The sequence below is a fragment of the Carlito syrichta genome, unplaced genomic scaffold (assembly GCF_000164805.1).
Source record: "Carlito syrichta isolate Samal-C Ts95f unplaced genomic scaffold, Tarsius_syrichta-2.0.1 Scaffold82995, whole genome shotgun sequence".
In the NCBI taxonomy this organism is placed as follows: Eukaryota; Metazoa; Chordata; class Mammalia; order Primates; family Tarsiidae; genus Carlito; species Carlito syrichta.
The window spans coordinates 128,268-143,974 of NW_007027091.1; the positions used below are offsets into that span (position 1 = coordinate 128,268).

General features: G+C 35.1%; 1 protein-coding gene across 1 annotated transcript in view; it reads left to right on the top strand.

Moving 5' to 3' along the window:
• Nucleotides 1-15,707, top strand: part of GSK3B (glycogen synthase kinase 3 beta) — a gene marked incomplete at its 5' end in the record, with an annotated part of 141,694 nt that overhangs the window by 100,943 nt on the left and 25,044 nt on the right. The window contains 2 exons of the mRNA XM_021711357.1: nt 919-957; nt 3,557-3,743. Of these exons, the coding sequence (XP_021567032.1) occupies nt 919-957; nt 3,557-3,743 (226 nt within the window). The remainder of the gene's footprint in view (nt 1-918; nt 958-3,556; nt 3,744-15,707) is intronic.

Sequence of the window (15,707 nt, forward strand, 5' to 3'; positions counted from 1 at the left end):
TTTATATATTTTTGTTTAGCTTTTGGTGGGTGAATTGGGCATATTTGCAGATAGAACTGTGTTTAATTTGTAGTACTCAAAGATGTAGGATTTTTTTTTTCACTGAGTTTTTCCAAAGAGGAAAGAATGTTCTCTATTTTTCCTAAGTAATGGGTGCAAGGGTATGAGGGGGCAAAGCCCACAATAGAAAAAGTAAGTTTATACCCGCATCCTGAGGTGATATGTCAGTTTCCTGAAGAGTCCTAAGATAATGAGGATGTCAGCAAATAAACATCTTTTAGCAGGGAAGTCAATCCAAAATGGAGAATAATCCGCGGTGGCCTGATTCTTCTTAGCTCACACAAATTGAAAATATCTGGCTTAAAAGCTATAGTAATATAAATTAAATATGTTTATTACTTTCCTCTCATGATTAATAATTTAGCAAAAAAAATGTTTATACTGTAACTGGAACACATTAATAGAGAAAAATTAGCATATTGGGAACTTTAAAAGCAGGCTAATATGCCCCCTCCCAGCTACGTCTGTGGATGATGACTCCAGGTCATAGAAGACCACTTTTCTTTGGGAACTTTACTTCTAGATTTCATTTTGATTTTAACTTTTTTTGGTTTTGTATTTTTTTAATAAATGCACTGGCATTGGAACATAATAAACTAAAATTAAAATGTTTCTTTACTGTGCCTCACCATTGCGCAATCAAAAAATTTTTTTGCATACACTGTGGTGAAATAATTTTTAAAACTTGGACTTACTACTGAGACTGATGTTTAAAGTTTATAACTGTATAAACATTTTCTATGTCCCCCCACACATGGATTTCTTATAACATTGGATATATTTTTCCTTGCTGGACTACTATTCTCTTTTGGATTGACTTCCCCTGTTTGGATTATTTCACTGCATTATCATCTTTAGGATTCGTCAGGAACAGGACATTTCACCTCAGGAGTGCGGGTATGTACTTAATTTTTTTTTTTTTTCCAAAATTTCAAGGCAGGACTATAAAACTTGGGGGAAATTTTTTTTGAAAGTTTTCAAACAGTTGTTCATTCTTGAAATGTAATAGTGAAAACAATGTAGGTGACTGTGATTTCTGTTTTCATTCATTATATGGTGTAGATCTTGTTTATGGTATATTTAGATTGTCAGTCTCTTGGATGATTCATTAATATCTAGACTAAAGTTAAGGAATTGTGATGTTTTAAAATTTTTATTATTACAAGAATAAATATTGAGAAAGAACCATGAAACCAAAGATTCTGAGTGTTAAGCAGTTTAATGAGTAAGGAATGAAGGCAGCAAAAACTTCTTTATTAAAAACCAAATTTCAGTTGTTGGTTTCCTTTCCTTTAGACACAAAAATAATCCAGAACAGCTAGTTTCTAGTTTGCCCTATAACGTTGAGGAGTTACATGCTACCACACCCTGTGTTATGGTCAGAAATATGAACTCTGGGAGATACTGGGTTTTGACCCCACATAATATTCCACTTAACCTTTATCCACAGAGTACTAAAGCCAATGCTTTTTCTCATCACTAATTTCTCAAAGGGTCAAAATGACAGTGGATACTTTTTTTAAAGGGTGGTTAAATCTTGATTTTGATGTAGACTCTTAGAATGAATTATTTTGCTTTTAACTCTTCAACTCCATAAGTTAGGATTCTCTGACAAATATAAGCTAATATATGTCTAAGTACCAAGATGGATAATCACCTATAGCTTGTAAAACACCTGAAGAATATGTATGACTTGAAAAAATAATAATCAGAAATAATCTTACAGTACTGGTTTATTAATAGCTTTAACACAAAATCTTTGAAAGCATAACAGGAAATTTTTCATTAAAAATAACTCACCATCCAGCTACCCTACATTTGAATGGTAGCAGGAAATACTCATTTCTACATTTAGTGCTATTTTTAATTTCTACTTTTATGTGCCACCATATTAGTGCAAAAGCATTTTGAATTAGCTAGCAAAATCAATCTATAAACTGTCAAATAGATGCAGACCTGCCCATAAGAATAATATATGTCAGTAGTGGTTAATATTTTTATGAAAATTTTTCTGGGTTTTTTCCACTGATTATTTTCATTTTACATTCTGGATTTGATTATGGACCTTGGGAGCAAGAGATGAGACTGAGAACAGTGGAAGATTTAAACATTTGAAGTACTACAATTAACTTAAGGTTCCCTTGACTGAGTCAAGTTAGAGTACTCAAAAGCATAAAGAAAAGGAAGTTTTTGACCTTATAAAGTTTTTTTTTTTTTAACCAATAAGTTGACTAAGGCCTTTAAGGTTTTGAAATACAGTCCTAAGATCCTCCTCCACTCAGTTTTCATGGAAAATCTCTTTTTTCAACAATGAACTGTGTATAAAAACAAAATTTAAAAATTGTATACAGTATTCACAGTCTCTTGAAAATCTGATGGGCTCTGTAGTTGTATCTAGTTCTCCTACCTTCACTATAAGTAAACAGTCAGCTGTTCCATAAGCCATTGTCACTAGGAAACCTTACCCTCCCAGGCTGCTCTGTACCCTGTCATAATATGTTGTCCTTTCCTCAACTGTGGGTCTATTTCCTCCCATTTATAAATGTCTGGTGTCTAATGTTGTCCACCTCTATCACCACACCTTTTATTGAATTGTATATTCTTCCTATCAAAGGAACATATTTTCTATTTTGTTTCAAAGGCTTCTTGTCTGTTTATCTGTTCATAGTTATTTCTATTTCTTCCCCTTTTATTTTTATTCTTTAACGGGCTATAATTTAGAATAGATCATAGTTTTATGTATTGATTAGTTTTGTTGAGACACAAATGAGTAGGAAACTATCTATTCCTTTAAAGCAGATTAGTTTAATTGACTATTACTTCAGTAAAGCCTTCAGTTGACTTTTTCTGTGACTGGTGCTTTTAATGAATAATACATTTTTCTCTCCCTTATTAAAACCCTGGAATAATCATTCAAATAAGAGTAATCTGGCACATTCATGATAATAGGTACTTTAGTAAACAGTGTAGGAAATTTTGTCAAATTATAGGGATTCAAGAATTTCTTTAAATAATGACAGACTTTGTTTATTGAGGACATGATACCAAATCATTAGCATTTATAGACCTAGAGTAAACTGTTTTTATTCTTTTTTTAGTATATTGATTGCCAATTTTTTTTAACATGGCTGCCCATTGTCAATAATTGTTTTGCTAAAAACTTCAAAATTTTAAAAATATTTTTCTAGTCGTGCTTGCCTCCAGAACCCAGCCTTTCCCATGTACCTGTCATATTTTGTATGCATGTTTGATTGTACTGCTTTATGGTTAGCATATGCAGATTTTTCTCTAAGCCTTTCTCATGCAGTCTTTAATTATTGGTTCACCCCAGTTTGGTGAATCATATGCAGTTAACTGTTTTTATTCTAGAAGGCTCCTTTCTCAAATGCAGCCATGTTTTTGTACATGGTGGGAATTAACTCAGTACTCAAGAGGGTTATTTGCTTAGATTCTTATAATAAAACATTAATTATTCTTTCCCTTTTTTGTACTGCAGGTCTTCCGACCCCGAACTCCACCAGAGGCAATTGCACTGTGTAGCCGTCTGCTGGAGTATACACCAACTGCCCGGTTGACACCACTGGAAGCTTGTGCACATTCATTTTTTGATGAATTACGGGACCCAAATGTCAAACTACCAAATGGACGAGATACACCTGCACTCTTCAACTTCACCACTCAAGGTAATTTCAAACATTTAGTTCTTTAATCATTTTTGGGAAAGCTACACAAGAGGGTGTGAAATGACAATCCATTAATTAAAATCTATGGAGGACAAAATGGGCATCTTAACTATGTTTGAGAGTCGGAAACACCCTTTCTAACTTATTAGCCACTACTTGTATGGCTTTAAAAAAATAATAATGGCAGGTGAAATTTTTCAATTATGCATAGCTTCTTTAATTGTTTTGTTAGCAGATTATAATCTTGGCACATGAGAAGTTATAGAGTTCAGTGAGTGAAGTTTATTACTAATTAGACTAATGTACAAATTAACTTTTAGGTTTGAATCTGAAACTTAAAATGTTAGCATTTCTTACCTCCCAAGCATTTATACAGAGTCTTACTCCGTCACAGGCTGGAGTGCAGTGGCATGCTCACGGCCACCCCAGCATCGGTCTGCTGGGCTCTGGCGAGCCTTCCACGTCAGCCTTCCAAGTAGCCAGAGCCGCAGGCGCATGCTACTGTGCTCAGCTAATTTTTTATTTATTGTAGAGACAAGATCTCACCAAGTTGCCCAGGCTGGTCTCAAATATATCAAGTTTTTAAACCCGAAAATTTGTGTCTATAGTTGTGTAAATCCAGTTATTTTACAAACAGGAAGAAAACTAGAATTCTATAAATTCTTTCTAAGAACTTGTGCAAAGAATGTAGACAGAAATCCTTATCCTCTCTGGGACTTGACACCATTGTTGCTACTGGGAAAATATTGAAAGGAAAACTGACTGTGTGTATTGGTGGTTCTGAAAGACCTAGGAGTAGTCATTATTTCTTTACCATTTATTTTTAACTTTTCCTTTCTTCCTTGTTAAAACCCGAAGTGATTCATTCATTCAACCATACCACCTCTGATGATGTGATTTTCTTAAGCTGAACATCAAAAGTGTACAATTTCCTACAAAGAAAATAAGAAATAGTTGATACATTCTAGTCTAGTCTAGTATGCTTGACTAGAAAGCATAGTCAGGCTAGAAAATATGTAAGAGAGATGTAGAACATTCTGTGACCAAGAAAGAGATATATTTCTTTCATTCTGCAGTGAATGTTTTTTCCCCATATTTAAACTTTTATAAAATTTAACACGAAAAGATGCATGGCATAAACAGTAGCTGAGGAAAACATGAATTGATAATGAAAATACTTAGACATTTTAGTTGACTATAAACTTAAGCAGTCAGTATTATGAAACTACTAGTAATGCTGATGCAGTCTTAAACTACATTTAAAAAAAAAGAATGTCCATATATCCTGAGACTATTAATTCTGACTATTTGAAAAAGCTAGCCAGAAACCATTCAGAATGTCATTTTAGGTCCTGGCTACCTCATTTTAAGAAAAATACTAGTAAGTGAGGAGTAGGATTTACAAAGAAGCAGAATTGAATATAGAGCCTGGAACAGGGACAATTTAAGGTACTCCTGATAGCTGTCTAAAATTACCTCAGACATCTTATAAAGAAAGGAGTAAACGTGTTCTTTCTCCAAATTGCAAAATTGAAAATGGCAGAAAATTAGAAAGCTGTACATATTTGGACTTATTAAGAGACCTCAGTTGCTGGCAAAGATAGAGACTGAGTAAAATTATTGATACGTCAATAAGGAAATTTTCAGTTGTTTAACAGTGGAACAAGTTGTTTTTAAAACACTCATCTCTGTATCCAGAAGGATTCAGGAAAAAGCTATAAAATGTCAGATATTGTCTGTAGTAAGATTACTCCAATTTGGCAGAAGGTTGAACCAGGAGACTGTGTTGGCCTCTTCCAGAGCAAAGATTCTATGATTTCATATTATAAGAAGTTTTAGACCTCTTGAGAAAATAAATTTTATTTTTAATTCTTGTAGCTTTAGTTTTAATCAAGAACAATGTGTGTAGACTGAGGAAAATGTTGAAAATACAAAAGAAGTATAGTGAAAATTAAAATCACAACTCCAAAATAATCACTTGGTTAGCCTTCAAAATAATCACTTTTTTAGCATTTTATAGTGTAATTCTTTTCAGTCTCCTGTCTAACACACATACTGATAATCCTTGAATATAAAATGATCTCCCATTTTCCTATTAAGAAGATCCCAAATTGATTTTTATGTTAATTTGAATATATTTTAAATCATGTAAGATTATTGATTTAGGAGTTTTGCTTTTTTGCAGCTCAAATTTCATAAAACAATTTCATTCAAACTCTTTATGTGCATCTTTTATATCTATGTCTTTACAGTCAATAGTGATACTTTTGAAGCATCTATCCTTTTTTTAGGTTACATTATCTAAACTTTTAAAGAAGCACTTTTTGAATATATATGAGTATACCAATGGGAAAATCTACAAGTACCCATTTATAAAGCAACATGCTTTATTTTCTTTTGTACTGTAGGTATGTTTATTATCTCTACAATATAACTAATAACTGGATTGCTTTTTAAAGTAGTCTGTAAAAGACTTGTATACAGTGACATCTAGCATTTGCAATGGTAGATTTTTAGCATCAGGAACTAAGTTATTATTAAATTTCTTTGCCTCTTCTTTTACTACTATGTCAGGTGATCTTAAAATTTCACAAATCAGCATTAATTAAGGGTTGTTTTTGTTATTTGTTTTTTTTGAGTCAGAGTCTTACTCTGTTGCCCAGGGTAAAGTGCAGGGCACCATTACAGCTGACTGCAGCCTCAACCTCCTGGTCCCAGGTCATCCTTCAAGTATTCAGGACTACTGGCATGCGCCACCATGCCTGGCTAATTTTTATTTATTTATTTATTTATTTATTTATTTATTTATTATTTTTGTGGAGACAAGGTCTTACTGTGTTGCCTAGGCTGGTCTAGAACTCCTGGACTCAAGCGGTCCTCCCACCTTGACCTCCCAAAGTGCTGGGATTACAGGCATGAGCTACTGTGCCCAGTGAAAATTTTTTTACACTATGTCAAAGAGTACTTTGTTGCTCAAAATCTACTAGTCAAGAAAGCCAGGGTGCACAGTTTGGTAAAACCTGAAATACAACATGATATTTATAACAAATAAAATTTGGAGGTTAATTCTCACTATATTCAGGCATATGTGGTACATACTCTACAGTGCGTATGTGTACATGTACGTGAATGTTCAATCAAAAATGAAATACTACTTAAACTTTTTATTTGATCAGATTTTAAAATCCAAAGTTTATTTCTACAGTTCACTTGTGTCATTTTTAAAGTAATTATATTAGAGTCTTTAGTCAATGGCTAAAATCCATTACTAAAAAAAATGAAAATTTTAAAAACACCCAGATTTTTTATTCTGTGAATGTCTAAGCTTTTAGAAAAACTGAAGTGCAATTCACATAAGATTAGCTTATTTTAAAGAAAACGATTGAGTGGTATTAATACTTAGTATGTTCATAATGTTGTACAACTACTGCCTTTATCAAGTTCCAAAACATTTTCATTGCTCCTAAACTAAAACAAACTGTATTTTCTATTAAGCAGTGATTCCTCATTAACCTCTATCCCACCAATTTGCTTTCTGTTTTTATTTATTCTTACTTCTGATTTACTAATTCTGTATATTTCATATAAATGGAGTCATGTAATGTGTGACCTTTTATGTCTGTTAGCTTCTTTCACTTAGCAAAATGTTTTCAGGGTTCATCCATGTAGTGTGTATCAGTACTTCATTCCTTTTTTTATAGTTGAATAATACTTCACTGTGAAAATACATCACATTTTGTTTTTCCATTCATCTGTTTATGAACATTTGTCCTGTTTCTACCTTTTTGCTAATGTAAAATAGTGCTGCTATGACCATTCTCGTACAAGTATTTGTTTAGAATATGATCTTGAAAATATTGGAAAGACTTTTGTGAGCAGTTTTCTTTTTGTTTTTTTGAGTTGGAGTCTCACTCTGTCGCCCAGACTGGAGTGCAGTGGCCGCTCCCGGCCACCGCAGCCTCGACCTGCTGGGCTCCAGCGATCCTTCCTCCTCAGCTTACCAAGTAGCCAGAATTACAGGCGTGCGCTACCACACCCAGCTAATTTTTTGATTTATTGTAGAGATGAGGTCTCGCCTGCCCAGGCGGGTCTCGAACCCGCGGACTCAGGCAATCCACTCACCTCAGCCTCCCAAAGGCGCGGGATTACAGGCTGAGCCACGGAGCCCGGCTTGAGCAGTTTTCTTACTGTTGGCTAATATAATCAACTAACTTTAATGTCCTTAGAAGCCACTGCCCCCATTGTTATAACACTTTAGCTTTGGTGAATGCCTTCTTAAAGTTTAAAAAAAAAAAAGGCTTGAAGAATAAATAACTTAGTTCAAACTTTATTCATACAAACCCAATATCTACGAATATTTGCTAATTTTTTTTTAAAGAATGAATATTATTTTATATTGTTATTTTAAAATACTTTATTTGCCCAGTGTATCAAATAAAAGTATGACTCTGTATGTGTCTTGAGTTTGAATATGTTTTGAAGGCTTGAAGAGTATGGGTATATTTGGATGTAGTATATGTAGACATAATGTGCAGTCTTTGTGGCTATCAAAATGTTTATGTTATTCTGTGAATATTATTGAAAAGGATGCATGTGAGTCTTTGTGACTCTTCAGATAGACCCTGTAAATCCAGTCATGTGTTGCAAAACAACACAAACAGGTTCTGAAAAATGTGTTTGTTAGTCAATTTCACCCTTGTGCCAGTGTCATAAAGGGTACTTACTCAAGTATGGTATGGCCTACTACATAGCTAGGCTATATGGCATAGCCTATTGATCCTAGACTACAAACTTATATGGCTTAATACTGTAAGCAGTTGTAACACAGTGGTAAAGTGTTTACATCTCTAAACATAGAAAAGGTACAGTAAAATACAGTATTATACATCTTATGAGACCACCTTCATATTCATATGCAGTTCATCATTAATGAAATGTCATTATACTACACATGACTATATGTTCTTGGAATTGTTTTTCATCAAATTAAATGTATTCAATTTAAAGTGCCAACATTTTTGAGATATGGGCTGCCTTTTTTAAAAAAAGGAGGACCCTGTCTTAGCAGCCATTCTGAAACTGGTCTGTGCTCACCATGGTAGTAGTATTTTCTCCCTGTCCTAAATCACTATTGTTCTTGAACAGTGTGTCTGTATAAGGACACATCTGTCCAGGGAAGTGTTGATGTCATTCTGTTTGATTCTAATTTTGGAGCAGTGTTTCTAAATGGTGATCTTGTTTTCTAAGGCAAAGATATAACTGTTGTGCAGATGCAACTTTAAAACACATTCTAGTTAATAGTTATTAATGGATGATCAGAATAAAACTGGGTAATTCAAGGGATTGAAGAAGGAGAGTCAATCCCCCAGTTGGTTGTATAACTAAGAGAATCCAGAAATAAAAACATTATAGGGGGTCTTGGTTAGGGGAAGATATTAGTAAGGTTCTGCTGTAGGAATTATAAAGCCCTCCATTCTCACAGCATATTGTGTGTGAGGTCTAAACTACTTCCCTCAAATAAAATACAGATCTACATATAGTAGTTAACTCAATGAATGTTTGAATGATTGCCACATATCACTGTAAACACAGTATTCATTAATTCATGCAACCAGTATTTATTGAGCATTTCTAATGTTCCCTCTAGCTGTTACCATTGTTGTTTTAATTGGAAAAGTAAACTACCATATGAACAGAACTATAAAGATTAAACCCTTGAATAACATACAGTGTTGTATTAAAGTAAAGCTTACAGCAAAGCTAACTTCAATTTGATGGTTGTTACTGTGCCATGGGGTAATTAGCCATAAACTGTAATTAATATTGCTTTCATATAATCACAGTAAGTATTTTCATTATGGGCTATAGGAAGGAGAGATCTGAGCAAATATAGAACAAAGAACTTTGAGATTATTCTGACAACCTAAATCAATAACTCAGGAGAATATCATCAGACTTCTCTCATGTTCCATCACTGGGGCTTCAGTGTTCTAGGGCCCTGTACTACCTGCATTCAGACATCAGAAACTAGACCAAACCTTTGGCACATCCCCTTCTTTCCCTTTCCTCCTGTCATTAGAATCTCAAAGGTTAGACACAGCTGAATCAGACCTTAGGAAGCCGGTGGTATTAGGAAAGCCCAAGGGGGATCAGTATTTTTTTTTTATTCACTAATTTGTTGCCTATTTCAAGGCTGAAATACATTAGAGAAAAATTGTTTTGTATGTTGAAAGATGAGTCTTCCCTAACATCCACCACATACATCCCCATTTTTTACCCAATGTTTATGAGATTTTACCAATTAAAATTATTTTTGCAAACATTGTCCTCCTGAGGATATAGGACAAAATGGTGTTGGGGCTGGTAAAGATTGTCAGCCATTTACTTTGGCTGAAATACATTAGAGAATAAATTGTTTTGTATGTTGAAAGGTGAGTCTTCCCTAACATCCACCACATACTTCCCCATTTTTTACCCAATGTTTATGAGATTTTACCAATTAAAATTATTTTTGCAAACATTGTCCTCCTGAGGATATAGGACAAAATGGTGTTGGGGCTGGTAAAGATTGTCAGCCATTTACTTGAGTATGATTTAATGTGAAGAATGTATTCCTTTACCACTTAGCTGGACCATCTGAGAGAATGGTAGCTTTGTTGAGAGATAAGGAGGAGTGGTGGCATATTGGCAAGGCCAGAAGAAGCAGTGATTTAGTAACTCTGGGGAACTATTAAGTGAGAGTTAAAATAGGCTATTTGGGCAGCCAGCGAACAACTTGCAGACCCAGGCAGATTATAGATATCTTGGGTTGGAGGTACAAGTTTATCTAGAGATAAATGAAGAAAGCAGATGATAGAAAAGAGGACTCCAGAAAGCAAGTAAAACAAGGATAGTAAAAGAAAGATTAAGAGATATAAACAGCCGGGCTCAGTGGCTCAGCCTGTAATCCCGCGCCTTTGGGAGGCTGAGGTGAGTGGATTGCCTGAGCTCGCGGGTTCGAGGCCCGCGGGTTCGAGACCCGCCTGGGCAGCAAGACCTCATCTCTACAGTAAATCAAAAAATCAGCCGGGCGTGGTAGCGCATGCCTGTAATTCCGGCTACACGGAAGGCTGAGGTGGAAGGATCGCTGGAGCCCAGCAAGTTGAGGCTGTGGTGGCCAGGAGCGGCCACTGCACTCCAGTCTGGGCGTCAGAGTGAGACTCCAACTCAAAAAAAAAAAGAGATGTAAACAAAGAAAATGGGAAAACCATCAGAAACATAGTTTTTAAAAGAGTGTAGGAATGTGTTACAGAATAGGAACTGATGAAAACGTGAAATTGAACATGAGTTAGAAACAAGCAGCAAAAGCAAGTGCTCTAGAAGCCCAACTAAACAAAGGATTATGTTTCCTTCATTTTAACTCAGTAGACACTTATTTATTTTTCAAGTACTGTAACTCATTATTTATGATAATTAGGAGATTCCATGATCTTTGTAGCAGTGATTTTTCAACCTATTTTCCCATGATAAAATGATAGACATAAATATGGTTAGCTCATCTACTTAATCTGCCTTTCTATGTCCTAGGTATTTTCTTCTAGCTTGCCTAGTCTCTGACACATCTAAAATGAGCACAGTATTTCATCTACCTGAGGTAATGAAGTATAGTCACACTTTGTTTTATTGAGCCTCATTTTATTACATTTTACAGATGCTGCCTTTTTTTAACAAATAGAAGGTTTGTGGCAACCCTGCTTTGATCAAGTCTTTATAGCTCCATTTTTCCAATAGCATGTGCTCATTTTGTTCACTGTGTCACGTTTGGTAATTCTTGAAATATTTCAAACTTTTTCATTATTACAATGTAATAGTGGCAATGTTATCTATGATCTGTAATCTTTGACTGTTACTATTGTAATTGTTTGGGGTGTCACAAACCATGCCTATATAAGACCATGAACTTAACTTATCAGTGTATGTATCCTGACTATTCCCAGCTGTCCAGTCCTCATCCCTCCCTCCCTTCCTCTCCCTCGCCCTCTCTCCCCACCTCCCTCCCCCGCATTCCCTGAGACACAATATTATAATTAGGTCCCTTAAAAGCCCTACAGTGGTCCCTAAGTGTTCAAGTGAAAGGAAGAGTCGCATGTTTTTCACTTTAAGTCAGAAGTTAAAAACAATTAAACTTATTGAGGAAGGCATGTCAAAAGCTGAGGATAGGCCCAAAACTAGGCCCCTTGCCTTAAACATTTAGCCAAGTTGTGAATGCAAAAGAAACAGTTCTTAAAGAAAATTAAAAATGTTAAAATGTTACTCCCTGAGCACTTTCCCTTAAACCAAACATTTCCTTAAGCCAAAGCCTCATCTGGACCAAAGCCCCAACTCTCTTCAAGTCTGTGAAAGTTAAGAGAGATGAGCAAGCTACAGAAGAAAAGTTTGTAGCTAGTGGAGGCTGGTTCTTAAAGTTCAAGGAAAGAAACCATCTCAATAACATTAAAATGTAAAAATGCTGCTGCAGAAGCTGCAGCAAGTTATCTGAAAGATCTAGGTAAGATAACTGATGAAGGTGGCCACACTAAAAACAAAGCAACAAAAATCTTCAGATTTTCAATGGAAACAAAACAGTCTTATTTTAGAAGAATGTACCATCTGGGACTTTCATAGCTAGAAAGAATCCAATGCTTGGCTTCATAAGGGCAGATTGACTCTCTGGTTAAGGGCTAATGTAGCTGGTGACCTTAAGTTGAAGCCAGTACTCACCATTCTAAAAATCCTAGGGTCCTTAAAAATTATACTAAATCTACTTTGTGCTTTATAAATAGAACAACAAAGTCTAAGTGACAGCACATCTGTTTTACAGCATGGTCTGCTGAATATGTTAAGCCCACTATTGAGACCTACTGTTTATAGAGGAAAGATCCCGTCAAAAATATTACAATGCACCTAGTCACCCAAGAGCTCTGATGGAGGTGTACGAGATTAATGTTGTTTTCATGCCTGCTAACACCACATCCATTCTGCAAATCAAAGAGTAATTTTTAATTTTGCCTTTCAAGTCTTATTATTTAAGAAATGCCTTTCATAAGGCTATAACTGTCATAGATAGTAATTCCTCTGATGGATCTGGGCAGTCGGTTGTAAACCTTCTGGAAAGGATTAACCATTCTGGATGTTCTTAAGAACAAGAACATTTGTGATTCAAGGGAAGAGGTCAAAATATTGCCATTAATAGGAGTTTGGAAGATATTGTTTATAATCTCTATGGATGACATTGAGGGGATTCAAAACTTCATTGGAGGAAGTCACTGAAGATATGGCAGAAATAACAAGAGATCTAGAATTAGAAGGGGGAGCCTGAAGATATGACTGAAGTGCTGCAATTGCGTGATAAAACATGAATAGATGAGAAGTTGCTTTCGATGAAGAAACAGAGAAAGTGGTTTCTTAGGATGGAACTATCCCTGGTAAAGATGCTGTAAATATTAATGGCATTGAAGAATTTAATATATTACATACTCTTTTAATAAAGCGGTAGTAGGATTTGAGATGATTAACTCCAATTTTGAAAGTTCTGCTGTGGGTAAAATGCTATCAAACACCATCTCATGCTACAGAGAAATCTTCTGTGAAAGGAAGATTCAACTGATGTGACAGACTTCATGGTTGCCTTATTTTAAGCAGTTGCCGTAGCTCCCAGCCTCCAACAACTGCCACCCTGATCATCGGCAAGACCCTCCCCACCCACTAAAAGATGATGGCTTACTGAAGGCTCAGGTGGTCAATAACATACTTTTAAATTAAGATATATGCATTTTTTAGACATGTTATTGTCTGCGTATTAAACTACAGTATAGTATCAACATATAATTTATATGAACAGTGGAAAACACGTTTGTGTGCCTTGCTTTAGTGTGGTATTCAGTGTATTGCAGTGGTCTGCAACCGAGCCCTTAATATCTTTGTGATATGACTGTATCTTCCAATATTTTTCTCAAATTACTGTAAATAAATTCTGAGATGGTTCTTGTTAGTTTTTAGACTCATTTACAATATCAGTGGTAAATTTATGTAGGATTGGAACTCTTGATATATGTAGGACACTTCAAAAGAATCAGTGTCAGAATTATTACTATTTTATAAATAATCTAGAAGAGCAAAATGTCTGCGTAATCAGGCTGTATCTTCTAAGCATTGAAATGCCAGGTCAGTGGAGACGCAGTGCAAAGAGAGAGTAAGAAAATTCCTGGGTAGACTAAAAAGAGGGGCAGTAAGATTTGGTTTAGGCAACTACAGTACTATTGACGAACAAGAGTGACCGAAGTCCAGGTTTTAGGCTCTAAATCATCCATTTTAAATCAGAATTTTTATATTTTTCTTGAGATTATTTGTTCCACTCTGCTGCTTTGGACATACTCTACTGGAAAAGATGTGGAATGGTATAGGATAGGAACAATTCATCAAAAACCAATATTTTGGCTGAAAGTTCTATGTGTAGTTTGGACAAGGTATACTTTCAGGAAGACCAGAACACATATGTTATATGATATATAACCAAAGCAAGAAAGAAATACTGTATTACATGTGAAAAGAGTAAGTCAGACCTCCAGTCTAGTTCATTCTCCCTAACTACATTACATAGTTGAAGACCTTGGTCAAGGCACTTCCACTCCTAAATGAGATTATTGGATTAAAGAATATTCAAGGATACGTCCATCTTCAAAATTTGTATTATACAAATGAACAAGTGGAGAAACATCCCATGCTCATGGATTGGAAGAATTGACATTGCCAGATGACCATATTACTCAAAGTAATCTACAGATTCAACATAATCCTTATCAAACTACCAACGTCATTTTCATAGAATTAGAAAAAGCAGTCCTAATGTTCATGTAGAACCAAAAAAGAGCCAGAATAGCCACAGCAATCCTAAGCAAAAAGAACAAAGCTAGAATCATCACATTACCTGACTTCAAATTATACTACAAGACTGTAGATAACCAAAACAGCATGGTACTGATAGAAAAACATGGACCAGTGAAACAGAATAGAGAATCCAGAAATAGACCCTGATACTTACAACCAACTGATCTTTGACAAAGCAGACAAAAACATGCACTAGGGAAAGGACACCCTATTTAACAAATGGTGCTAGGAAAATTGGATAGCTAAAGGTAGAAAAATGAAACTTGATCCCTGTCTCTCCCCATGTGCAAAAATTAACTCAAGATGGATTAAAGACTTATGTGTCTGACCTAAAACCATAGCAATTCTAGGAAAAAACCTAGGAAAAATTCTTCTGGACATTAGATTAGGCAAAGAATTTATGGCTAAATCTCCAAAAGAGCAAATGCAACTAAAACAAAAATAAACAAGTGGGACTTAGACTAAGAAGCTTCTGCACAGCACAAGAAATAATCAAATAGGCAACCTACAGAATGGGAGAAGATATTTGCAAACTATACATCTGACAATGGACTACTTTCCAGAATCTACAAAGAACTCAAACAAATCAGCAAGAAAAAGGCAAATAACCTCATCAAAAAGTGGGCAAATGCCATGAACAGAGACATCTCTCTAAAGAAGATATGCAAATGTCCAGCAAATATGTGAAAAAATGATCAACATCACTAATTGTCAGGGAAATGCAAATTAAAACCATAATGAGATACCATCTTATAGCAGTTAGAATGACCATTATGAAAAAAAATTTTTTTTTTGAAGTTGAGTCTCACTCTGTCGCCCAGGCTGGAGTACAGTTGGCATGCTTACGGCCACCTCAAGCCTCGATCTGCTGGGCTCCAGTGATCCTTCCACCTCAGCCTTCCAATTAGCTGGAACTACAGGTGCGCACTACCACACCCGGCTAATTTATTTTATTTTATTTTATTTTGTTGTAGACGAGGTCTCATTTTTTATTTTATTTTATTTTATTTTATTTTATTTTATTTTATTTTATTTTATTTTGTTGTAGATTATTTTATT